We start from the raw sequence: 27,623 nt of genomic DNA, 5'->3' as shown, positions 1-27,623 counted from the left end.
TGGCCAGGGACCCCACCCCATCGCCTCATTCTCTTCCACATTCGTCAGTAAAACACAAAAAACAAAGAGCGATAAATCAGATAAACTCCTAAAAATGAGTAAATAAAGCAGGCCAAAGTGGCCAGTGTTTTTTCACACCTTGTGCTTTTTTTTTTAATTCTCACCAACAATCAAACCATACAAAAATAATTAAACAGACTTCCTTATTGAAAATAATTAAACCTTCAGCCAGATGTGCATCTGAAATGACAAGGTTTGAAATTCTTTCCTGGACGGAGTCTTGAGGTGCCGGATGACTGGGTCAGGTGAGAGCACAGGCAGAGAGGATTTTCACACTGTAAACACGCGGATTCTTGGTCACTTGCTGATTGTTCGGGAAAATGCCAACTGGACAGTGTCACGCAGGTCTGTCTGATCTCCTCACTCAAACATTAATCCTGTCCCAACATGTTTCTCTCAATATAAGTTTACCCATGACACAGGATATGCTTACTGTCTTAAGAGGGACTTCTCCCCAGTGATACACAGAAGTAGTGTTGGTGTGGTGGTGTTGGTATAAATAGTGCCAATCCATAATTAATGATGTGGTCCTTTTAACATCCACACATTACTTTCATATGCTTTTACTCATGTAAGGAAGGCAGAGGACCGTGCAGCAGTCTGTGTAGGGTCAAGGTTCTGGAAGATAGAGGAAGAGGTTATAAGCTAAAATTAAACAGAAGCAGAAATGAAAAGTGTCCATCTGTTTTCTTCCCTTTAAACTGAGCTACCTCCAGAATAACCAAGGATGTTAAACAGTGAAGGCTGAGTGGCCTGAAAAATGTCCCACCTTTGAGAAGAAGTCAAGGTCCCCAGGCTAACGAGATGTTCATGCTACGGTTGTGACCATTAGTTACTTTGGCTCATCAACACTGTCATGGTGGAAACCAGGAACATGTGCTCTAACTGAGTGTGGACAGAAAATATTTTAACTGGATTTGGTTAAGTAGGACAGATATAAGGAAAGGAAAAGAGGAAGAAAGGGAGGAAAAGAAGGGGGTAGGAAAAAAAATGAACAAAAACAGGAAGAGAAAGGGGTGGGGGCTGGGGAGAAAATCCCACAGAGTTAAAAAAAAAAAAATAGCATATCCACCCCTTAAATGCAATGCTGACGCATTAACATTTCCCATCAGCGTTTTCCTCTTCTCATGTTATTTTGGAAATGAATTAAGTTAAAATCCTTACTTATTATGCATAGAGTGTGTTCCAATATATTCTCTTACTTGCTAGTTTAGAACTTGAGACTGCTTGTATCAGTTTTCTGAGGAACAAGAGAAAAACAGAAGTTTGATCACCTTTTTGCGAGCAGCTTTGTTTTTTTTTTTCTTATTTGGGAACCTGGCGCTTATTTCTCCTTCAATCTAGGGAGATGTGCATTTCTCTTTTTATAAAACAGCCTTGCCAGCTTCTCAGTGACACCCACTGTGTGTGAGGGTTGCAGATGACAGGCCCAAAGGCCGATCGTTGAGCAAGGTGGAACCAATAAACAATTGAGGATAATGGACGCGCCCTCCATCTAGTACATTGACCCCAAATCACAATACAGGCTAATCGCCAGAAATGAGAGAGACCACTGTTTGCCTTCCTATTTATTGGCTAAGTGTCCAATAAGCTAGCTTTGTCCTTGGACTGGAAGTTCATAAGCATTCGCAGCTGGGCTCATCAGATTTAAATAAAGTTCCCGTGTCACTGAAAAAACATCTGAAGCCGGATTGACTTCCCTTATTATATGTGATGCTTTATTTCAAGCACACACACACACACACACACACACACACACACACACACACACACACACACTTCTCAACATGTGTGAGTTTACGACGATTGTTTTATCACAGGTGATGGTAATAGGGGTTAGGAGGAGGAATCTGGGAGTGTGACAGATTGCTTATTCAGGACTGTGAGCACTGACATTGTTTTTCTCATCCCCTTAGGTCCTGTGGAGCATGTGCACCTCCGAGTTCCGTTTGTGGCCATAAGAAATAAGGAGGTCAACATCAGTGCAGTCGTGTGGCCCAGCCAGCTGGGGACCCTGACCTATTTCTGGTGGTTCGGCAATAGTACAAAGGTGTGGCCCTTTCTGATCGGTGTCTGATTAGATCTGTACTGAATGTTCCTATGTTCCAACTTCTATGTTGATGTTGGGGGTGCTGGGGATGTGGGCCACAGGGAATGCACAATGACGTGCTGGGTCCACGTACTTGACTATGACATACCTTCCTGCAGCAAGTTCATTGTTATAATCCGGAGAGGCCCGGTAATCCATAGGAAGAAAGAGTACTGGGAGAATCTGTACAAAACTGGTTGTCCTTGCTCCTCTAATGAATATTTCTGAAACTTCACTGGCTCCACTTGTTCTAATCTCAGCCTTTCTACTCACTAGCTATATAATATGAGGAAAGTCACTTAGCATCTCTGGGATTAAGTGACGCCATCTGTGAGAGGTGAATTAGCTATCTCAGTGCAGGAATGTGGAAGTCAAAAGGGGGTAATGCGTGTAAAGAACCTTTATCAAGACCTGCTAGGTGTTCTCTGAAGGCCAGGCGCTGATGTTCTTCCTCTTGGGTGTGGGACTGTGGGTCTGACCTGACAAAGGTCTCAAAGAAAGGGATTAAAGGGCCAGACTCTGAACCATGCAGACACTCCCTGCTCCTAGCAACTGTTGGTAGGGAAGCTTGTGCCAGGAATGACCAGTGCTTGTGTGACAGGAGCTGGGAGCAGCTAGGCTGAGCGTCCCTCAATTTAAGGGCTTCATGTTTCTCTCCCTTCTTGTTTTTGCCTTTGCAGTTTCTTGAGTCATTCTTGATGTGATTGTCATGGTCCATGTTAGACCTTTACTTTTTAAAAAATAATTTATGAAAGATAATCATACCAGACTTGGAAATGCTGGGTATCTAAAAAAAGGGGAAAAATATTCCAGTTGCCAGTATAGTAATTCCTTTGAAAAAGTTTTATTTGTTTGTTTTGAGATGGCCAAAAAGAATTTTGGCTCCTGCAGGATAGGAATGGGAGATAATTTTAGGGAGGCAGCCAGGACAGGTGGAGAGAACGTGGACCTTGGAGTCATGGGGACAAGGGTTAGGTTTCCAGCACTGCTGCATGTTGGCTGTGTGAGCTTGATCAAGTGACCTGGCCTAAAATTTAATTCACTCAACTGCAAACTGGGGGGAATGATGCCTGTATCATCTTGATTTTTGTGAAAACTAAGTAAGAGAATACGTCTCTCCCTGGCACACACTAGCTACTTACTAAATGGATACTTTTTACTTGGGTATAAAAACTGGCAGTTAGGATGGGTTGATAGAAGACTGAATGAGATTTAGGGACCCAAGGGACACTTTTCTGTTCACATTGTTTGTGCCGTGTACTTTCTGTTCCTTAGCATAGGCTCTGATGCTGCTACATTTCTGGTGTTATTATTCACGAGGACACTAGGTCAGGAGGTTAGTTAATAAGATCCCCAGCTGATACATCAGAGAAGTGAAGCTCCCTTTGTGGTATGAGCATCCTGAGGTCAAACAGCTGGTTAACTGTGGAGCCAGGCCTAAAGCCCAGGTCTCCTCACTCCTGTCTACCACGCACTGCGCCCCCGCCCCCGGCCGCAGGGGGCTTCAGCTGCGTGACTCTGTTCATCCCCTGGAGGTTACAGACCCTAAAATTCTGCTTCGAACACCAGCAGATGTACATGGTGAAAGAAAAAGAGAAAATCGTCTTGGAGGATGCAATCGGAAAGAGAAGGCTCTTAACTTCATTTCGCCTCCAAGGACGTGAGGTGCGGGCTGTCAGGCCGGGGAATTCTTTTCTGTTAGTGGTTGTTCACCCGGTGATCTTTGCGGAGAGACTGCGGTGTGTAAGGAGGGCAGCTCCTGGCCGTTATCAACACAGTGATGGACTCAACAGCCTACAAGGAACTGAGGATGTTTTTTTTTTAATTTTTTCTCCGAGTGCTGATTCTAAGACCTGAAATACCAGACTGTGTCTAATAAATATTTGATCAACAGAGAAGTGCACAGAGTGAATGGAGTGCTGAGTTTCTACTTCTCTAATGATTATCTATGTTAGTTTGAACAAATCACCTGACCTGAGTGTCAGTGTTGTTTTCTCTAAATCAAGGATACTAATATCCAATCCATAAATGTGGCTGAGTTAATATTTGGAATCTCTCTCCCTCTCATCTATCTATCTGATCTATAGTATGCCATATTATGAGAAAGAAATTTTAAAATTGCAGAATGGCTTTATGGTTTTTTTTTTTAACTTGATGATGACCTGAGGTGTTCCTTTGGTTAGAAATTTCCATCTATAAACTTGAGCATAAAGTGCCGTACAAATATCCAGATCTCAGAGGTCTTACTAGGTACTGGATCCAGAGAGCCAGGAGAAATGATGGTACATTAGAGGCAGTAGAGTAGAGTGGTTTTGAAATAAGACAAATCTGGGTTGGGGTCCAGACTCAGATTCGTCTTGCTGTGTGCCTTTCATCAGATCAGGTAACTTCTCTGTGCCTCAGTCTTGCTCATTGTAATGTCAGAGTAAGACTAGTAATGGCTACACGTTAATGTTGCTTTGAGGATTAAGTAAAGACAGGTGTGTAAGGTGCTCAGAACGCATCTAAGTACTTGAACACGTCAGTCAAGTCACCACTGTGCTTCTACATCCCAGTGGCAGGTCTGACTTGGTTCCACAGATCTCTCTCCCACCTCCAAAGCATGGTTTTCGGACCCATTTGAAAGAGGTATATTTTCAGTGCTTTGGCTCAGGCCAGAAACACATCAAGGTGGCCACAGGGCCTGATAATTGATCCAGTGAGCTTCATATTTTTCTGGCAAATGAATGTCTTTGGGTGTCTTAGTGAGTTTTCTGATTGTCAAGCCATTTAGTTAGCTTTGATGAACAAATTGATCTGTAAAGGGAGGTAACACTAATTTTGAGCATCTATTTCCTAGCATTGGCTTTGCACTAGGCTGTTTATATACATTATTTTATTTAATCATCAGAATGTCACTGATGAAGGAGAAATTTTCCTGTGTGTGTGTGTTTCTATGTGTTGTGACCTGGTGAACTGGACAGGTTCACCCAAGGGGCTGAATTAAATCAACCTCTCAGTAAGAATCAGCCCTCCCCCACCCTCACCCCGTTAGAGCCAACCCTCCGCTCGGTGCCCTTGGGCACAAAGAGCACTTACGACCCTGTCCCTACCTTCAAGGAGATTACACTCCTGACGAGAAGGCGAGATGAACACACACACAGTGATTGGTGAGCAAGTGTGATGCTGTATGAATCAACAGGAGAGAGCAAACATTCCTGAAATCCACGTAGGCTCATACACCTACAGACGTATCGGCAGGAGATGTGAAGTTGTATCAGTGGCTCCGTGTATCTTTTTCAAGAACCTGAATTTTGTCCTAGATGTTATGAGGAACATAACAAAGCAGCATACATTCCATTTGTGGCCCTTAAGAAATCCATTTGAGAATGTGGGGTTGACATCCAAGAACAGATACTATAAGGTACAGTGATAGGAATGTAACATTACCAGCCCAGCCAAGCAGCCGAGGGGGCGGTGGATGCAGGGCTTCTTGGTCCTGGAGCAAGTCGTGTGTGAAGCTGGCCCTAAGCTGGCACTGGAGGAGCGGCAGAATTGAGGCAGAGAGGAGGGGAAGGGATTTGTGGCAAGGCTTTGGGCATGTTTGTGTTCTACGTAGACTGATTGCACAAGAGCAGGATTCATTTGGGAAGAAATTGCATAAAAAAACTAAAATGGGGGCAGATAGATGACAGATGGCTTTGAATGACATAAATGGATGCATGTTATTTTGTCATGAGACTCAGATTTAGGATAGGATAATGGAAGATAGAACCAGATTCATGGACAGTGATACTTTAGAGAGTAAGATACTTTGGAAGAGTTTTTAGAGGGGATGTGTGTGTGTGTGTCTGTGTGTGTGTGTGTCTGTGTGTGTGTGTCTGTGTCTGTATGTGTGTCTATCTGTGTGTGCGTGTCTGTCTGTGTATGTGTGTCTGTCTGTGTGTGTGTGTGTCTGTGTGTGTATGTATTCGAGGGAACTTTCTTTTCCCAAACTGAATTTCCAAAATAATCCCATAGTCATAATACATCTTTACATATGATTTACTTTATTTAATTTTGGTCTTTTAGATTTTGGTATTTTAGATTTTTTTTCTTATGTAGTTCTAATCATAGCATATCCACAATTACATATTCTTCCTTCTCCTCTTCATATAATAAGCACTTTCCACAAAGTACTGTGTCATCTGCTGAAGATTTTAAGTGAGGCAAGCATAGTGATTACATAGTCTGTCCAAATCGGGAATGGCAGGTTTTATGTATACATTTAAAATGTGGAGATGTTATAATATTTAGTATATATTTGACTTATTGTGTATGGGGAACTGGTGTAGACTGCATCCAAACATTTCCCTGAAGCTCCCTGATCTATTAGTCAAGCAAGAATCTCGTAACTATACAGTTACTCAGAGCTTTGTTGATGTCTTGCTGGGCTCAGTGGATAACATGTGACCTGTTGCCCATGAGGGATCCTCTGTGGGCAGGGATGTAGCCCACAGCCTAGGCAGGGCATGAGCCTTGCTATGGGCTGACCCTGTAATTTGGACAAACACAGAGACAGAGAAGGCAGTTGGCTGCCCTGTTGGATGTGTGGGGCTCTGAAAGACCAATTTGCTGGGATTAACTGAGGTCTGGCTTAATAAATGTGTCTGCTTGCCTAATAGATTTAGTAAATGAACCTTAAAATGCTTGATTTAATTTAGCATTGTGCGCTATATATGGGTGGCCGGTGAAGAACTCAAGAATCCTGTGGAGTGTTCCAGCTTTGCAAGGAAGGTGAAATCAGCCATGAGGCTGTAACAGCTGATGAAAAACAAAAGCAATTTGGAAAACAAAATTAGCTTCTGCCATTTCCCCAGCACGGGGGCCCGTGGTATGCTACCCAGGGACCAAGTGTTCGCATTCAACACAGTTTGTTTGCTGTGGCTCAGAGCCGTGCCTGGCTGGTGGGGTGGCACGCTCCCTCCCACCTCAGATGGCATTCCCTTGTCCTGCAGACTGGCATTCTTGCTTGGTTCCTGGATCTCCTGGGAAAGCAGCCAGATGGAGTGGAGATCAAATCTGCTGGGACGGGAGGAATTCCACTCCTTTTAGAAAGAGATGTCATTGCCCAGCACAGCACCAGTCACTCAAGTCCAAGACAAGGAGAGTGTGCAGGGAGAGGAGAGGGGGTCCACACAGACCACTGAGGGCTGAAGATGATGACATGAAAGTCATGAAGGTTCCTTGAAGAGAAAACCTTTAGGGAAGGAAAGTATCCTGGTGGTGAGAGGTGGGAAGAGATTAGCAGTACCTGAAAGCAGTAACCAAAATGGAAGGGCAATAGAATAGAGTTATGGTCAGAGAGAGCAATATTCATGGAATCAAGAAAAAATAAAAACACATCTATGATTTCTTTTTTGTTGTGTTTCTCTCCCAACAGTTTATTATTAAAACTTCAAACATAAACTCAAATTGAAATAATTTTAGTGGCCATCCATATACCCACCACCTGTAGTCTATATCAACATCTACCACACTTGTTTTATCATATGTCTATTTATCTGTTCACCCTTCCATCCAGCTGTCAATCTATCTTAATTTTTTTATTCATTTCTAAGTAAATTTCAAACACTTACGTGCTTTGTGCTAAATGCTTCAGGTTACAGATCATTATCTAGAATTCAATATTTATTTAGACTTTTCTCCCATGGAGGTATTAAATATATCCACAGTGAAATGCATAGATCTGAAGTGTGCACTTCTGGAATTCTGATAAAGGCTTATTCCTGTAACCCAAACTCCTATCAAGATATATAGTATTGCCGCCACTCCCCAAAAGTTCTCTCTCACCCCTTCTCAGTCAGTTGCCATCCCCCAGAACCAACCACTATTGTTTTCCATCATGAATTAGATTTGCCTTTTCTAGAACTTCATATAAATGTAATCATATTATGTGAATTATTAAATATAAGACTTATTTCATTTCTTACGGTTTGGGAACTTACCCATACTATTGTGTATATTAGTTCTTGTTCTTTTATGTTTATTGTGTGATATATTATGACTTGCTTATTTATTTTCCTGCTGATAAATTCTCCTAGGCTCTTTTTGGATTTTAGCTATTATGAATATATTGCTATGAACATTTTTTTGTTTGTGGATATATATTTTCTTTTATCTTGACTAAATTCTCAGGACTGCAATAGCCAAGTCATAAATATAAAATGGCACAACTACTTTGCAAAAAAATATTATTGCAATTTCTTGCAAAACTGAACTTTTTCCCACAGGGTTGCACCATGGGACATCCCACCAAAAATGTATGAGCATTCCAGTTAGTCCACATCTTCAACAATGTTTGATACTATTACTTTTAAAGAAGTTTAGCCACTCCATTTGGTCTATAGAGGTATCTCATTTTCCTTCCAAAGAATAGGACTAAAGTAATGAAGCAGTTGAAGATATTTTGACAGGTAGGACCTAAGGAGTTGACTAGTAGAACTATGAAGTTTACCAGAAGCCATTCATCAATGCTGTATATTCTGACTTTTGAATGAGTTCTCATATCTTCTAACTGAAACTTTTAACTTGACAGATAAAGAACTAAGGGCCACAATGGAGACAAATTTTGCCCAAAGTTGTTCATTAAAATAGTAACAAAGCCAGAGTTTCATGTCTCTGTTCTCCTTATACTGCAGATGGCAACTCAGTGGTTCCCCCTTTCTGTTTATTCCATGTCCATGGCCACCATTGCTGTGTTGAGCTCAATTTGACTTCAGTTTCCTCCTCAACACAGGACACTAAACAGCCACTGTCGGCCCACTGGAGTTGATGTCCATCACAGAACCTACTTGTACCTCATTTGCTGTTTAATTAGTAGCACCACACCCTTGTGTGTATCATCACAGAGCCACAGGATGGGGAAGAATGCTTGAATTCTGGGGCTTACCCTTAGTTAAGGGGAAGTGTACAGCTGTTTCCATACTCACTTCTTTCTTTCATTTTAGCAGAGAAGAAAGGGTGTCAGAAGCTTAGGGCAATATTTCTAATCCTGCTCAACTCTAGCTATCAGCCTGGTCATAAAAGAGAGCAATAGAATTTTAAAGCCAAACAAGAAAATTATTGTTTCAGAGGCCCAGCTGAAAATTCTGAGCTAGAAAGGGATTTAAGTCTTGCAGCAGGGATGCTGTCTGAAAGCTGCATCTCTGAGCCTCTGCAGGTCCAGGGGCTCACATCCACACCTTGTTCAGCTAAGAGTGCATGGGTGCATGGGTGTGCCGTGTGAGCACAGGCCATTACACACCCTTAAAGGGCAACTCTCTGCATCCCCAACTGGCCACATTATTACTCTATCACATTGTCCTAACACACAGAGAGGACACAGAGTCAGCTCATCTGTGCTTGTGACATCTCTTTGTGAGCTGCCTCCTACTACTCTCTTACCTTTGCAAACACCAGCAAACTTGAGAGGGCCTGGGCCTCAAGATAGCTGCTGAATAATGACTCTTCAATCTCAGAATCTGCATTCTCTTCTCTCCAATAAGCTCTTGCTTCTATCAAGATCCTAATTCCCAGGGGAAAAACATATATACTTATTCTCTTTCTTTCTTTATCCCTGGCAAGTCCCTATCTGTTATGATCAGGAAAAGAAAACAGAAAAAGAAAAAAAAGATTAAAAAGGGAGCACAGATATATATGTTTATATGTTTTGCAACCTATTTAAAATGTTAGAAACGCCCTGCAATGGAAAACACAGATATGATAAGACAGAAAGTCAGTACTATGACCATGTATCCAGGTTACATAAGACTCTGCTATATTGTGCCAAGGATGTGTGATACAGAATTAAGTAAAACATGGTCACGTCTCTGAAAAATCTTACAGTCCAGTGGAATACAGGATGGAAATATAATTGACATGGAATATAGAGGGTAAAGAGAAATGATCATCTATTCCCAGAGCCACTAGGAACAGATTACAAAAGGTGCATCTACTCTGCCCCAGGAGAAGGAACAGAATGATGTGCAGAATCCAGGGTGTCCAGTCTTCATCTCAGAATTAATAGTTTACAGTGTATTTCAAGTCTATTAATACTCTTCATGGATACTGGGTATATAATCACAGTTTTGCAAAGCTGGGTAAAATAATTTTCTTTTTCAAGTTAGGATTCCCTGGGGGTTTGCAAATGCTATGCAGATTTGTGACCGTCTGCGATTTATAGGAAAGGAGGGAGTCTGAAATCCCATAAAGGGCTAAGTAAAGGTTTCTGCTTCTCTCTTTCAGCCCCTCATCACCTTGGACAGCAGCATTTCCTTCACATTCCTAGCAGAGGGGACCAATACCATCACTGTCCAGGTGGCTGCTGGGAATGCCCTTATCCAGGACACGAAAGATATTGCAGTTCACGGTAAGCCCTGAAAATCGTCCTGTGTTGCCCCCTCCTGCCCAGCCAATCCCCTCCAACTGCCCTAGCAGCAATTGCTGACTGCTTTGGCAATTCCCTGAGCAGTGGGAAAATTATATAGGTCCACAAAAGGTATCCAAACCTACTCCTTACCTTCTCCCAGAGTAGATACTGAGTTTGTCAGAGAAGCTAGTCACTGACAGGCATTTCTTATCACTTGTGATGTGTCTGCAGTACAACCTGATGGTCTCACTAGACAGAGGTGTGTCATAAGTTGAAAGAGTGCTGAGCTGGAAAGACTGCCCTAGAAGCCTCTAGCCTTGATGACCTGCTGAGGTCTCTGTAACACACATGTGGCACCCACTCTTTGTGAGGATGGGCACAGTGATTTTAAAAGTTGGAGGAGTCATGGTCCCTGCTTATGAAGAACTCATAGCTCAGATACTGAGATGAACTGCACTTAACTGATGTGTTTTTTTGATTGTTGGCGGTTCTGACATTTTTGGCTGCAAAGACTGAGACTAAGGCTAAGAATATAAGGACAGAGCAAGGAAGGAGAGTGGTAAATGGGCCACCATTCTGTTCTCAGTCCTGGGGAACCATTCTTTTTTTTTTGTGGGGAGGGAAAATATTTGGGTTTACTTATTTTTAAAATGCAGGTATTGGGGATTGAACCCAGGACCTTGTGCATGCTAAGCACATGCTCTACCACTGAGCTATATCCTCCCCAGCCTGAGGAACCATTCTTAATTATTAAATTTATTTTAAATCAAATCATGCTTCTGCCACCGTCCCACAAACCACCCTCAGACCTGTAAAAGCAGCCAGTCTACTTGGGATTTTCTAGAAAGTTGTCCTAAGGTGTGTGATCCTCTGACCCAGATTATAGTTCTTCCACTTTACCCCAGATGAGTGCCTTTTCCTACAACGATGCAAATTTGATGCTCAGGCCCTCTCATTGGACACTTGGAAGACTTTCTTTTTTTAAGTAAACATTTTTTGAAGTATAAATTTAATATGGAAAAGTACACAGATCATAATAAGTGGTTTAACTTCATGAATTACCATGAAGTGAACAGACGTGTGTACCTACCAACCAGATCAAGAAATTGAGTGTTACCCACCCCCCAGAGACAGGGGTTCAAGGTACTTTCTAACCCCCTGAGGCAGTTTCTAGCAGGAGGGATGGAACCAAGGGAAGGACACAGAAAGGTTCCATTCTGATCAAGCCCAACTTGTTAATGCTTTCTTGTTGCCTCTGCCTGACAGCACCTACAGCAGCAGAAGTCTCCTCCTTCTGGAGTTTCATACTTCTCATTCATGTCAGATAATGTTCATTTACAAGAAGAAGTCCTTAAGACTTCAGGAACTAATAGAAATGGTGGGAGCACCAATCTACTTCCAGTCACCAATCCCCACTTTCTTTCAGAAGTCAGGAAACAGGCTGAAAGGAAGGAATTCTGGCTGAGGCCACACGAAAGCCTGGGCCATTTCATGGAGTCCCTTCGCCCATCACACCCTCTCTCAGCCTCACTCACACACTCTCTTGCAGAATACTTCCAGTCCCAACTCCTGTCATTCTCTCCTAATCTGGATTACCACAACCCTGACATCCCTGAGTGGCGGCAAGACATTGGCAATGTTATCAAGCGGGCTCTGGTGAAAGTAAGTTGGCTTTATCTTTGCTTAAGTCTTCATGAAAAAAGAACCAGATGGTGTGGCCCAGAACACATTTCCATGGATTAAAACCACCATTCTACAGTTACACAGAGATGATTTCTCTGTAAAAAGAGAGAGAGGAAAGAAGAGTGGAGAAAGTGAAGGATGGAAAGGAAAGATGGAGAGATTAGTGGGGAGAGAAATAGACAGAGAATCAATCTAGGATTTGAGGATGGGAAATTGGCCCCATCCTTAGCCTCAGTTTTTCTAAGACAGGAGCTTGACGCTTTTAATGAAATAACAGATGGGCCACTCATTGAGTCTGTACTAACATCACTCACTTGGTTGGCTGTTTGCCCACCATTTTTTCCTTCTTCAACTAGACACTCAGACTCCAAGACTCCTATTGACCCACTGTATGTGGCCATTGGAAGGCTGCAGGCCAGGAAGCAGAGTAGTATGCCAGTGGACTCTGGAGTTACAGAGTTAGCCCAAGGTCGTATTTTCCTTACAGAAGGTTGAAAGGGTTTTGATAACCCTTTGCTCAGACGTAGGTACTATATAATGATGACTAAAACAGGGACAGTTCAATTGTAGAGAGAAGTCTAATATGCGACTGGTTCTATGGTAGAGGCATGGCCAACATTTCAAAAGAGCATGGAGAGAAGTGTGATTCTGTCCAGGGAAGTGCAGGCTTAACACATATTTGTGATTCAGTAAACACTTGTGGACTATTAGAATGGTCTTTGGAAGGGATACTTGAACTCTGTTTTAAAGGATAAATAGTAGATAACAGAGAGGATGATGTCTTTCAGGTAGAATGAACAGCATGTGCAAAGCCATGTCTACTGGAAGAGCACAGTGTACTTGGAAATGGGCAGTTTAGTGTAGTCAGTCTGTCTATTACAAGGGCAGGTGTGACTCACGTCGAGCAGGGATGGTTAGGGCAACTTGTGAAGGCTCTGAGAAGCCAAAAGGGATTTGACATACATCCTGTAGGCTCTGGAAGGTGTAAACATTTTTATTATTCTGTAAGTAAATAAGTCCTGATAACAGATTTATATTTCAAATACCCATTCTTGTGGCCAGAGGATGGGCTCTTGAGGCAGGAAGTGAATAGGATGGGGGAGGATTTCACAAAAGATGACCAGGTACAAGACTACTGCAGTTGTCTGAAGCAGACATAAGAATATCCTGAAGAGGAGAGATTTACTACTTAGGAAGTTGAGCAATAGAATTTCTGACTAGTAAAATGTACTGTGGATGACAGGGAGGGAAAAGCTTTCTGATTATAAGAGTAGGTAGGGGATGGTTTTCCTTGCCATTCATTCATCAGATAGGGGGACTCTGTAGAAGAAACCTGCTTGGGAGAACAATAATGGTTTGATCTTTTATGTGAGTTTGGAACGCATGAGGAACAGTTGGGTGAAGGTAACCAAGAGAGTTGAGGATGTGGATGTGAAGATCGAGTGAGGCTTCCACTGGAGGTAGAGATGTGGGAGATGAGGTCATGGAGGTCCTTAGATCCCCCCAAGGGGGAGTGGGGGGCAGGGCAGAGATGGAGCTGATGCTCCCCAAGGCAGAGGAGAAAGGTCCATGGAGGGACATGGCAAAGGAGCTGCCAGAAAGGAAGAAGAATAAACAGAATGAAATAAGAGCATTCCTATGGGGAGCTGCCCACAAGAAGAACTTCACCACAGATCTTTTTAGAAGAGATTGTTCGTAGATGGGGATGACAATGAAATTGATCTTGTATGCCATTGACTGTGAAACAGTCAGGATTGTGCTGTATGTGGGTGATTGTATTTATTTAAAACATACACACTTTTTGATAAATGACTTAGTAATTTTAATAATGTTAATAAATAATAATAATCAACCTTTTCCATTGATACTTGGGCCTTAAATCTCACTCATATGTCCCTTTGGATGAGATTAAGTGACTCTAGACATGGCGCTCCAAGGTCCCGCCTAACTGAGTGATGCTCCCTGGGACGTCTCTTCCCTGGGATGCAGAGTCACACCAGCCACGGCACTCATAGGCTCATCTGACGAGTCCTCTTCTCCACTGGGTGGTTGTCTGCGTTTTGCTTCTCAGTCTCGTCTCTGGTACTTGCTTCCCCTGGCTGGTTAGAACAAGGCCATCTTGCCCCATCACTTGGGCACTGAGACATCTAGCTACTTAGGGCCACGACCCCCAGCAGGAAACTGAGTTGTCGGGCAAGGCCTCTGGGATTCCACCGGGATGCCTCCCCGCCTTGGAGAACTTTTCAGGCTTCTGACTGCTGCTGGCTAGTTCTCTGCAAGTGGACGCTCTCTCTTTCCTTCATCACGTCCCTGAGCGTCAACTGCAATCTGTAAGCCTATTTCCAAACAGGAGTCAGAGCTCAGCAAATACACACACATACATACATAATTTGAACTGACAGAAGAAGGGGTGTTTTTCTGGATAAAAGACCTTCAGGAGACACATAGGAAAGAACAGTCCTGCTCTTTACAGGGGAGAACTCAGAGTATTGTTTTCTTAAAGAATTTGCCTTCAGACAGAAGCTTTCTTTTCATTTTTATTAAAAAGCAATATAATCCTTTTACTAAACACGCAGGAATAGAAAACTTCATTTACAATTTCAGCATCTTAACTTTTAGTGTTTTGTTTTTTACTTGTCTGCATTTTTATTTTTATAGAGTTGTAACCAAAGAAATACAAGGAGACAGATCCAAATACAGCTATCATTAAGTGATTTTCCATGTTGCCCCACTGCATGAGTTATCATCTTAATGGTGGAATAACTGTTACTTACTTAACTTTTAAAAAAAATATTTGAGCTTTTCCCATTTCTTTGGTATCATAAATATTGTGTTTCTTCCTCCCTATGGCTTTTCCTATACGTTGGGTCATTTCTTTCGGACAAACACTCCAAGTTACAGTTACTGAATGAAGAGTCTGAATATTTTTATGACCTTACAGTAAGTCTTTTGAAATACAAATTGGCAATTTGTATCAGTTCGTAGGGCTGCCCGCAACAATTGAGGAAACCTCTTAACTGAAGCCTCGCCAGAATTAGCTCTTTTAACTTAATGAAAAATCCTGCTTCAGTAAGTGAAGACAAGAGCTGCTTTGCATTTTTTTAAATTCTCATTTTTCTGTGTTTGTTTACAACTTCTTATTTTTCCTTTGCAGCCAGCCTGTTGATGTTTTAGCCAGAAGCTCAAGCCCTCCTAGTGTAAAAAAAAAAATGGAAAATGTAGGAGGAGCTTCTGCCCATGTTGCCAGCAAACACTATTTTGAAAATCATTTGTAGAAGTATTTTAGTTTTAGTAAAAATACATGTAAGAGCAGAGGAGATAGTGAAACTAAGACTTCTTTGCCTAGCAGGTCTAGGGAAAACAGAAAGCAAGCCTGGATGTATACTGGAACCTATGCCTAAAATGCTACATTTGAAAAAATATATAGTCAATATTCTGGTTATTGACGTGGAGAAGGCTGGCTCCTCCAGGACCTCACTCTTGGGTCTGAACATCTCTGCAGGTAACCAGTGTCCCGGAAGACCAGATCCTAGTCGCTGTGTTCCCTGGCCTCCCCACTTCAGCAGAGCTCTTCATCCTTCCCCCCAAGAACTTGACGGAGAGGAGGAAAGGCAATGAAGGGGACCTGGAGCAAGTAAGTGAACGGACACTTGCCTGCCCCTCACCTCCTAAGGGGACACAAAGTATTTCCAGCCAGAAAGGGAGATAAGCCCTTTCCTATTGGTCCATCAGCTTGTCATGCTTTGTCCAGCACCCAAGGCTTTGGAGAACGATCAGCTTTACCCAGAATAAAGACAAATGCACAAAGACTGGAGCATTCAGCAACCCAGGAAAGAAAAGCACCCCTGGTATCATTTATTCCAACAGTTGGCATTCCCACAACTTGTTCATGTCTCTCAACCAATGACTTGTCCTGGGGAAAGAGAGATGGGGGAGAGGAATTTGAGTTTCCCTATCTATTTCTGGGAAAATGTGCTTCCTATCTTTAAAGATCCTGGTCAATCTAAGTTCTGCTTCTAGGAAGAAAATGGACTGTTTTTAAACACATGTCTTTTGAGAGAGATGGATTACCTCATCTTGCTTTGACTAAGGAAGCAGCGTTCCCCTAAGGGATTGTGATTTACTGTCCTTACCAAATGGGTGTATAGTTCTCGTGATGTGCACACTATCCTCAAAGTGAAGGTGGTGGCATCTCCTGGTTTTCCCTCTCTCACTCCCTGCTTTTCCTGGGGTCTTATTGGCTTGGCTTGGCTTCACCTTTCCATGCCTTCCTGTGATGCTCAGTCAGGAGAAGTAGAAACAGGTGAGAAGGAGGCTGCTAAAAACTGCAGGAATCAAACACATTTGCTCCCATATGAGCTAATGACCGCACAGACATCTTCCTCTTCCCTCTGCATCTCACCTGGCTGTCACCCCATCCCCACCTCCCCCGCCTGTCCTTCCAAGAGCTGCGTGGATGCCATCATGGTCAGTTTCTCTGGAAAATGAAGCGGATCTTTGCACTGCAGGGCTGCGTGTTGAAATGGGCCAGAGAGAAACTCAGCTTCCCGATGCATACATCACTTTTACAAGACCTCTTTATTCTGAAATAGCAAGTGGCATGTGTGAACTATATTTGGAAGCTACCATATCCATCCATTTAGATAAATAGGTAATTATGGTGATGAATAGCAGCTGTGATATTAAGGCGCGTACAGCGAGATAAGAGTTAGGGACAACAGCCTCAGTCTGCCTCAGCTTTCATGTGGGAATTACACGGTGATTAAATCGATGTTATGTGTTCTGAGACTTGCTGGGGAAAAGTAAAGAGGAAAAATTATCCCATAAAAAGGAGGCAGCTTCTGCTCTGATGTTTGTCTCCCATTGTCTCTAAAGGAGAAACAGCAGAGGCGTGGGTTGGGGTGTACACTCCTGCTTTAATCCTGGCAGGAGGGGCCTCTCTACCCTGTGTGTATTGCTTGATCAGATTAAAGAACTAATGGTGGGTTGACTCTCTTTCACTGGGACCCACAATAGGTCTTTCTACAATAAGTCACACAGGCTTGGCTGAAAAGGCACTCAACTGGGACTTGAATGAAACGTCTGTGTCTGTTGTCAACTCTAATTCACCAGGTAACTTTGTACACACCTCTTTCTGTCTCACTCTCCTCTCCAGTATAAGCGAATGATACCAGCTACGTCCTTGGCTTCACAGGGCTCCCCGGGCTGGGAGAACTGAATTGATACATCTTGCAACATTCCATCCTTTGCGCATGATTATTTTTCACCTATTGACCCTGGCTTCTTACTCCATGAGGGACGAGCGTCACACATCATTTCTTCCCACACAGCCTCTCTCTCTCCCTCTTTTTTTTCCCCCCCAGATTGTAGAGACGCTGTTTAATGCTCTAAACCAAAACTTGGTCCAGTTTGAGCTGAAGCCAGGGGTTCAAGTCATTGTGTATGTCACACAGCTGACATTAGGTGAGTGCAAGGTGGGGTGTCTGGTGGGGTGGGGAGAGATGGGTACAGTGATCTGATATTCTGGAGAGAAAAGGGAGGAGATAATTACTAGACACTGCTCTATAAATGCCTGAAGGTGGCTTTGTGTAGTGATGGCAAAGAAAGATTAATCACACCTTTCTTGAGGCATCTTGTTAAGATGGCAAGAAGACTTTCTTAGAAGTGACTTTGCTATTGAATTCCTGGATAATCTTGAGGAAAAACTTACAATTACTTTGAGCTTTAACTTTATTAGGTGTTTTATCTACAACAGGTGGGATTCTGTTCGGTAGTCCTCAGGCTCTCTTAATTTCTACAATTCTCTGATTCAATGAACTTTGCCTGGGAGACCAGAGCAAATAACTTTAAAATGTTCTTAAAACTCTCTTTGATGTATAATGTGTAAATCTAAGTAGCAAAAGGAACCAGCTCTGGGTGGTTGATTTGTGAAAGGAATAAAAAGAAAGGCATGTGCGTTGGGCATCCATTACTGGCTCTTTGGGAACACCTATTTACTAAATGTTTCTAATTAATATAAAACACTTCAGATGTGGAAGTTCCAAATGAGCCCATCCAGCAGTGTTTTATCAGAACAGTGAAGAGGAAGAGATCGACGCACTACATCAGTATTTAACCCAAAGTTCCCAACTGGCCACCTATAGTCATGTTGATAAGCATGCCAGCTGTCTAAGAGAAAGCACATTTGAGCCCTAGTCCTGTTCCCCTTAGCTGGGTGTCGTTTACACCAAGAACATCACGTTTCCCCAGGCAGAGCAGAGGAAGTTGTTTTCCCCAAGCAGCTGTGATCGGGGATACCATTCTCATCACTGAAGCCAAGCTTCCTGTGCCCAGGTAGCATACAGGGCAATTGGAGGCTGGTTATAAGGATGAAGATCAGCTGGCCTCCTTTCTGCAATGAATGCTCCCTCCTGCTAATAGCTTCCAAGTGAGCAAGTCTGTTCTTTCCTCCTAGCTCCACTGGTGGACTCCAGCACTGGGCACAGCAGCTCAGCCATGCTCATGCTCTTGTCAGTGGTGTTCGTCGGCCTGGCTGTGTTTTTGATCTACAAGTTTAAAAGGTAGGTGGTATTATCAGTCTGTTTTAATCATGGGGCTAGATTCATGGGAGCTAATTCTTCATATAAGCAACATTCCTAAACTCATCCCAAATAGGTGAAATTAACTCTCCCTGAAGCTCTGTTTGGCATCGGAGAGGAGCGGGAATGGCTTAGAGTCAGGGAATAAATGGGCTTTAAGAATCTGAACTCTATCCAGTCTGTGATTATGTTGAGTTAGGAAAATGAGGGGTAGCCTATGAAATCAGTTTATTCTCTTCAAGAGAAGCATAAGGGGTTTTCAAACCTCACCTAAGTTTCTAAAGTAAGGTCTCAAATGTTTAGGAGATCTTTTTCTACAGCTTAACCCACATTCAGGGTGGTTAAGTAGAGAAAATGCAGCTGGAATCTTGTATGCTCACACACACACATTTTCTTATCTTGTGTTGCAGCTATTCAATTTCTCTGTTTGAATTTGCATGCTAAAAATACTCATTTTTTATCCTCTTTCCTCTTTTTCCTGTTTCTGAAAGGAAATTGATCAGGAAAACCAAACCCCACATGGACTCAGAAATTATTTTTGAAAGCCATAGGAGGGGTAATATAATAGGGTACTTATTTAAAACATGAAATTGAAATCAATAATTCTGTACCATTATTTGAATAATTAATGCATCTGCCAAGAGGTGTGCTGGTTAAGGGTGTGGACTCTAAAATCAGACAGACTCAGTTTTAACTTTTAGCATTTGCAATCTTAGGTCCTTGAATTTGCCTCTCTACGCCTTCGTGCTCTCATGCGTAGAATGGGAAAACAATAACACTTTATAGGTTTGCTATATGTTTTAAATGTAACAGTCTCTATACCTGGTACATAATAAAAAAATCAGCAAAGCTAAGTTACTGTAAATAATAGCATGTCTTCCAAAAGTGTCTTGTGTGGCACATAGGAGGCTCAACAGTTATCAGTGACATAGAAGTGTGTTTCATAGGAAGCCTGGGTAAAGTAAAAATATCACGAATTATTGTCAGGTGAGTTCTGAAAGTGTAACTTGGTCCTGGGAGTTTTTCTAGACGCCGAAGTTAATGCTTTAAGATTTTGGAAGAGATCAGTGGGAAAGGTCCTTCAGTCTACCTCCCCTCCCTCCCAGCCCCCTCAGCTCTCCTACTGTGGATTTCTCGAGCATAAAAGCACCAGTTTTACTCAATATATATCTCAGAATTAGCCAAAACAGCGGGGACCTTCAACGCTCTGCACTAGAAGGACAGAGTGAGGTTTACCTTCCTACTCAAGTTATAGACCACTATGTGCATTCATGTCTCGTTGGATCCAGATGTGTCAACCCATCTGCCACGCTCCCTTTGAAGAAGGAAAAAAACTTTCATATCCAATTAGAGAGCAAAGACTCAGTATTGAAGCAGTCTGGTCAAACAACACTCCTTTACGGATGTACTTCAGTTACAGACAAAGCACCCTTTGATTCATTCAAGGATTTGACCGTGGGGAAACCTCACAGTTGCTGGGGCTTGATGATCAGTTAAACCAAATCGATCACCGTCTGGCTCCTAGAACTCCATGCTTGCTGAGGACAGGGGCCCATAGAAGTCCTGCAAAGAGGTGTTTGTGTCAAGTGTCTCCAAATTAAGGCAAGATGTATCCTGTGACTTAGACAGTTTTCTGTTCTCTTGTAAATATTGCTAAACTACCTAGATGGTCAACTTATTAATGTAGGCATCTCTTAATGTGTAGGCTTAGTACTTAAATCAATGCCAGTTAATGGCATCTCTGAATTACTCTACCTCTGTAGCCCCCAGATATCAGCCAGTCCTTTCCCTGCCAGTAAATCATGTAGCTAAGGCTACAAGAAACAGACACTAGTCAAACTGGGTAAACAGCAGAGTGAGTTAAGAGTAAGCAGTCATCCGTTACCTTTTCTTTTCTAGTCACCTTTTCTGGAAGATTTCCTTCCAGTGCTGTAGTCCATCTTCATTTTGGACCCTCCTTTATTTCTTTGGTCTCCTTTCCCTCCTCACCACCTGGAACTCCCGTGATGGCTGTGTGGGGGATGCCTGGCTTGCTGACAAGTAAAGGTCAGGTTCTCTTCCATAATTCCTGGAGTCCCCTTTGCTTCTTTCATTACTGCCCAGCAGAACTTTCTGCAATGTTGAGAATACTCCACATCTATACTGCCCAATAGAGTAGCCACTGATGTGATGGAGGAACTGAATTTTTAACTTCATTTAACTTTAATTCATTTAAATTTAAATAGCTGCACCTGGCTGGTAAATAGTCGGACAGAACAGACTAGGGAAGGGACAGTCTGTTTCTGTTTCCAGATCAGTGACCATGCTGTTTTCAGACCCCAAACTTTCTCTCTGCCATTTTTAGCAGTAGTTCATTGAGCCATTAATTTATTCAGTGAACATTTACTGAATGCCTGCTTTGTGCTGTGGAAAACTACCAATGTCCCACGTGGTCACTTAACAGAGGAAGGAGGATAAAATTATTTAAAGGAACTTGGGGCTCATGGTAATTCTGTTCTCTCTCTCTGTTAAGTGACCACACTTGATCTCATTCTTGGGTAGTGACTACTGCTTTGTGATGTTTCAGGCAATATAATTAAAAATCATTCTGAGATGGCTTTTATGTTCTGAAAACTCTGTCTAAAAAGACCTTCTTTCTATACTTTAAATTGATTTTTTCATGTTATCTGAGAACACTTCAGAGTTTTTATCCTTCTCCCAGTCTTTTTTTCAGTAAGGGTTTCATCAGACTCTGAAGCCTACTTTCTTCCTCCAGGTTTCCTCCCACGGGCTTCTAACACTTAATCATAGGTGGAACAAACAATAAAAGCTGAAGTTTATATTGGTGGCTTGGATTGATCCATCTTACTCCTCTTCTCAAAATTTATATGAATGTATAGCGCAGGACATGTCTTTAAATCTCTTTATTTCCCACCTTTCTTATCTGCAAAAGTGAGCTTTAGTCTTCGCTTATCGTCTCTACAGTCCTGCAGGTGGGTGTGTTAAGAAATGAAAAGCAATTTGAAAAAAAAAATTAAATAAATGCTGCAAATTGTGATATAACACCCATTGCTTTCCAACCATCTATTTAAAATATTTTAAAAATGCCTGTTTTCAGAGACTGAAATAAAGTGAACAGTCTTTATCAAGGCCAATTTATCTAATTCTTCAAAAGTATCATTAAGAAAGCAGGAATGGGGAGGCCGTGACCTCTGGCTACAGCTCGGAAGTCCCCAGACATGTGTGATCAGGAATGCTTCAACTGCCCTCAGCGCCTAATAAATATTACAGTGAATCCCAACGTTCATGAGTTATATGTACCTTTATGATTAGAAGAAATCTCAGTCATTAGGCTGCATTTCTCTTTAGAGAAGCAGAAAGTAAGGGCCAGCATGAAATTTTAATTACACACATTTAGAGGGCCTGCGGTTTGCGGCTTCACATAGAATCTGTTCATTTAAGGTTCTTGTAAATTATATTAAGCTGGTTTAGACCAGTAGGAGTCAGGAGGACACCTCTTTAATGGATGGAAAGCAACCATTAAAAACATGAAAACTGTACGTAAAGGAGAGGACGAAACTATCCATGTTTTAAGCATGTTTGGGGGTCTTTCCTTCTAAATTAGCTACAAGAAGACCTTATTAAATGCCCCGTATTCTACCTCATTGCAGGCTGGAGTGGGGAAGGGAGTGTAGAAGCTTGAAACTACCACTGGTGGGCACTAGGGCAACAGAGCAATTCCCCTTTAGACACGCACAGAAAGTCTCTTCTGGACTGGGGTGGGTATCAGACGTCTCAAGTCTGAGTAACATCTCTGCCAGTAATCAGCTTCATGAAATGTCTGGATTTCACGTCCAACTTCCCCCTCATTTCATGAGGTAAGAGAGGGCTCTTCTCCCTGTAATATTCCAAGATAAAAGTGTGGGTTTTTTTGCTTGAGAACATAACATACAAAAATAGAAAGAGTACATGCTTTGAGGCCATTGTTCATTTATTCAACACATACTTACTTCATATAAATCATGTGCCAAGTACAGTGCTAAGTTAAACGTATAGCAGACCTTGCAATGGGGCTTTTAGTGGGAGAGAAAGAAAAGTCCACACACAGTGCCTATTCCATCCCTCTAAACCAGCACCCTATCATTTCTTTCATAGACACCATCCCGTAATTACATATTTATAACGGGAGAGGTTGGGTGGTCAGGAAGGGCTTCTCAGAAGTGACAGGTAAGCCAAATTCTGAAGGACAAGCAGGACACTGTCATGAGAAGAATAGAAGGAGGTGTATTACAGAGGGAACAGTTGGTTCAAAGTCCCCAAGGTGGGTGCGAATCTGATGTGTTAGAATCTTGAAACTCAAAGTTTAGGTCTCACCCCAGAGGTTTCAGTACCACCTAGAAACTAGGCAGAAATGCAGAATTTCAACCCATCCTGTTCAGACCTATAGAGTCATACATGCCTTTTAACAAGAACCTGGCAACGCATAAGCACACTGGAATTTAAGAAGTTCTGGATTACTGAAAAGAAAAAATATGCATGTATGTATATGTATAACTGAATCGCTTTGCTGTACACCTGAAACTAACATTGTGAATCAACTACACGTTAATAAAATTATTTTAAAAATAAAGTAACCTGGAAAAAAAATTCTGGATTAGAAAAATCCAAAGGAGCACAGACAGAATACAGACTTGTGGTTGCCAGGGGAGAGGGGGGTGGGAAGGGATAAACTAGGAGCGAGATTTGTAGATACTGACTGGTATATATAAAATAGACAAACGAGTTTATACTGTATAGAACAGGGAAATATATTCAATATCTTGTAGTAGCTCACAGTGAAAAAGAATATGAAAATGAATATTTATGTATGACTGAAGCATTGTGCGGTACACCAGAAATTGACACAACATTGTAAACTGACTATAACTCAGTAAAAACAAACCAACAAACAAAATTCAAAGGGGGCTACAGAGGCTGGAACACAGTGGGTCAGGAGATAACAGAAATGGGTCAGGAGATGAATTCTCCAAGAAGATTTCAGTATGAACTTGCCTGCTCCTCCAACCTCAAGTCTGTCTGCTTTGTTTTTAAACCTACTGCCTGTGTGTCTTTGGAGGAAGTTATTTACCTTCTCTTAACCCTTGCCTTGATCTCGCCACAATCCTAAAAGAGAGCTATTGTTATTCCGATTGAACAGATGAGGAAACTGACTATGGAAGTATTTAAGCTACTTGGCCCATGGGTGGCTGTAAGTCTTTTCTTTCTTGGCTATTTATTCATAAAGGAAATCCATGTGAATTGATTAAATTGATGCAAACTTAGAAAAAGCTGTCTTTTCACTATGATAACAACCTTACGAATCTCAAAGTCCACCTCCTTTATAAACTTAACGGGTAGAGGCTTTCAGGATTTTTGTGCACGTCTGGCCAGTGGCATGGCCCTTCTGTTTATTACCTGCTGGTACGGTGCCCCAGAAAAAGATGCATTCCTCGAGGAGTTCTGTGGTTTGCATCTCCTCTGGGCATCTGGGTTCCTCCTTGTGTTCATTGGCCTCATGGCAGCAGTATCTGGGTGGCCGTCCCCTTTCCCTGACATCAGCCTGTCCTGTAAAGAGCTTCTTCTTCCCCCTTATCACCTAGGGTTTCCAGTTGCCCCAGTTTGGCTTGCCCTATGATGGTAATCTGATTTTGCTCCTGCCCCATGTAGGAAAATCCCTTGGATTAACATCTATGCTCAAGTCCAACACGACAAGGAACAGGAGATGATTGGGTCAGTGAGCCAAAGTGAAAACGCCCCCAAAATCACACTCAGTGACTTCACCGAGCCCGAGGAGCTGCTGGACAAAGAGCTGGACACTCGGGTTATAGGTACGTGTGCTGATATCACCACGCTCCTGTGTCCTCTGCCTCCAAACACTCGGTCAGCCAGCCCACTTGGCCTGTCCTTCAGGTAGGACTAGACTGGAGGGTGGGAAAAAGCAACTGGCAGCAGCAACATCATCATGTATTAGAACGTGTCCGTCACCTCTCACCACATGAAATTGGCAGACCTTTTTTCTCTTAAAAGATCATGATAGAAAGTTCTGGAGTTCAAGTGGGGGAAGGATGAGGCCAACAGTCCATTACTGTTGGACTTCCTTTTTATTTTTCCTATAAAGCAAAAGTATGATACGTCCTAATTAATAGTCCTGTGAGTAGGGACTTGGCCACTAGATAGCCCTGGATTCTTTCTTGCTCTGCGCATCTACTAGCTCTGGGACCTCTCTGTGCCTCCTATTCCTCATCTGTGAAATGGGAATAATAGTACCTGGCTTCTAAGATTGTTGTGATCATGAAATGATGTATGTCATTAGCACAGGCACTGCCACATTGGAGTGCTCAACATCTGTTGGCTGCTGCAGTTGGGATCAGTAGAGCAGAAGAGGGCCAGGGATCGCTCGTACCTGGTGTGCTGGTGTGGGAGATGGCAAACGTTAAACATAGCTAAGCCAGTGAGCCGAGAGGAGACACTACCCAGGTGCCCTATTTCATAAACTCACATCAAGCACATTAATACCAGGTGGCTTGGTTTTTGGCAGTAAATAAAACGAAGGTCCAGCCCCCTGTGACATGTTCATCCTTATCTCCTTCTGTCTTCTCTCCCCTGCAGGAGGCATTGCCACCATTGCAAACAGCGAGAGCACAAAGGAGATCCCCAACTGCACTAGTGTTTAAGACCAACAAGCCACGTGGTCAACCATCTCTCTGACTTTTTATTTTTGATGATCACTGTTACTCTTATTACAGAAAAAAAAAAGAAAATGTCTTTTCTTACCTTTTGTTTACCAAGGGCCCCTTCCTAAAGAGCAGGCAGAGGCTTCGCTTTGGGAGGAAAAGGCATTCTTAGCTGATGAAAATGAGACAAAAAGAATACGTGGCTGTATTTGTGCTGAGGGTAAAGGGTGCTTCTTCCCATGGCTTCCTTGCTTCATTCTGCCATTGACAGTGCCAGGAACCGCTTTTTCCTTGTAGTCTCTCTCTTTTTTTTTTTTAAGTTGGTTGGCTTTCCACTAACCTCCCATTCCCCGCCCACCGCCACCCAACATCACCAATGCCTGCCCCCTCCTACCCAGCACACACCCCTAAAACAGAAACCATTTCCCAGTTAGATCTGCCAGAGGTAGGTTGGTGGGGAGTGAACATAGCTGCAGAAAGCGTGCACATCTGTACGGAAGAGGCCCTGCCTCGTGCATGTCCATTGCGAGGCTGTGGATGGCTTATTGTATATAATTCCAGTGTAAATAGCTTTTTATTTCCTGAGAAATAATTTAATGTTTAGTAAAAAAGAAAACTGAAAAAAAGAAAAGATGCGTCTGTTGGCTTATGCACTCACCCTCAGAGCTGACCAAGCCCCAGGCCTGCTTGACATGAGGCATTGGGTTCTGGATGCCCTCCAGTTGTCTGTCACACTTAACTCTTGCATCTCTATGTCTGCACCATCACTGGTTTCTCCTTCTGTATATAAAGGGGGGAGGGAGGAGGGCTTCTCTGGGACAACTGGTAAAGGAAGGACTAGAGTGACATCAGAGAACATGGGGGTCTTTTTACCCCATCAGTGACATGGAAGAAGTTGCGAGACGATGCCCATGGAGACTCAGGTGGGGAAACCAGGCTTCCCCTCTGAAGGGATGAATTTCAGGATAGTTATCAGCCTGAAAAAATGGTTTTCTCTAAAGAAGCCAGGCAATGGATCTAGAAATGACACTTACTCTGTTCTCTGGTTGGATTCCATGGAAATGTAGAATGCTTATGGGGAATTCTCGGGCTCTTTTTAGCTCAGAAAAGTCCCTTGGGTATTCAGTTAAGCCCAATGAGTGCCTCTCGGCCTAGGAGAAATGAGAAGAGGGAGAGAGGTGGTGTTTGTGGAGTCACGAGACCGTGCAAACCCTGCGGGCCAAATAGGGGTCTAGCCTTTGATGATATTAGTGAAAGTTGATGTTAGCAAAGCTGTGCTTCTTGCTTGTCAGATGTACACAACTTCCTTAAAGTCAAATGTCTGCCTTCAGTTCCCTTAAGATAGTTCTTGCATCTGGGGCGAGTGGCTTTCAAAGCCAGCCTTCTCTTTTCCAGCATCCCAGCCCCTTCACACATTCCACGTGCCAGTTCCTTTCAGGAGGGTCGCTTTAAGCCATGCTGTAAGCATTGTTTTATTTTCAGGCTCAGCCTGAGCACACTTGTTTCAAAAAATGATATCCTGTATATACATGGGAGGAAAGGCCGGATTTTGGACCTGTTCGTTTCTGTCGGAGATGGTTCACATCCTTCTCTGTGAGACACCCAGAGGATGTGACCTGGAGAAGTCTGGCCACAGTGTAGATCAGAATTAGGAATGTTTTAAAGATCCTGCTTTTTCATTTCAAGGGTTAAATGGGGCAGACAATTGCAATACTTGTACTAAACCCTGGAATACAAATGCATGAGTCATGTCTATATATACAGTATATGTACATATACTGTTCTTGGTTTTATTGTTCCATTTGAATATTTCTACTGTAAAAAAAAAAGACAGTGGTTTTGAAATTGTTGAAAATAAATGTATTTTTGTACATCAAAGCTACATCCCTGGCTGAGACGTCTCTCTTTGGGCAGTTTCTTGATCTATGGTATCATTCAACTATTGCTGCAATAATGCTACGTGGGAAAAAAAAACACAAATAGTTTATAACAATAGATACTGGTGTTTTGCTTGTGAGCCTTCAGGTTGGCTGTGATTTGGTCGAGCTCAGTCAGGACTGACCAGGCTTTCCTGGGCTGGTTTGGATGCAGGCTGCCGTTGGTTCAGGTCTGCTCCATAAATTGTCATTGTTGTGAGACCAGCCACTACCCAG

At 42.6% G+C, this 27,623-nt stretch overlaps 1 protein-coding gene across 1 annotated transcript in view; it reads left to right on the top strand.

Annotated features, from left to right (window-relative positions):
• The window catches only part of SORCS3 (sortilin related VPS10 domain containing receptor 3), a 565,499-nt gene extending 538,157 nt beyond the window's left edge, over nt 1-27,342 (top strand). The window contains exons 20-27 of the mRNA XM_032490977.1: nt 1,977-2,110; nt 10,394-10,517; nt 12,067-12,179; nt 15,703-15,834; nt 17,564-17,663; nt 18,655-18,760; nt 24,464-24,624; nt 25,406-27,342. Of these exons, the coding sequence (XP_032346868.1) occupies nt 1,977-2,110; nt 10,394-10,517; nt 12,067-12,179; nt 15,703-15,834; nt 17,564-17,663; nt 18,655-18,760; nt 24,464-24,624; nt 25,406-25,470 (935 nt within the window). The 3' untranslated portion in view covers nt 25,471-27,342. The remainder of the gene's footprint in view (nt 1-1,976; nt 2,111-10,393; nt 10,518-12,066; nt 12,180-15,702; nt 15,835-17,563; nt 17,664-18,654; nt 18,761-24,463; nt 24,625-25,405) is intronic.
• The last annotated feature ends 281 nt before the right edge of the window (nt 27,343-27,623 follow it).

The sequence above is a fragment of the Camelus ferus genome, chromosome 11 (genome assembly GCF_009834535.1).
Source record: "Camelus ferus isolate YT-003-E chromosome 11, BCGSAC_Cfer_1.0, whole genome shotgun sequence".
Taxonomy (NCBI): domain Eukaryota; kingdom Metazoa; phylum Chordata; class Mammalia; order Artiodactyla; family Camelidae; genus Camelus; species Camelus ferus.
Note: the sequence above shows the minus strand (reverse complement) of the source record. Positions and strands in the feature narration are given on the sequence as shown.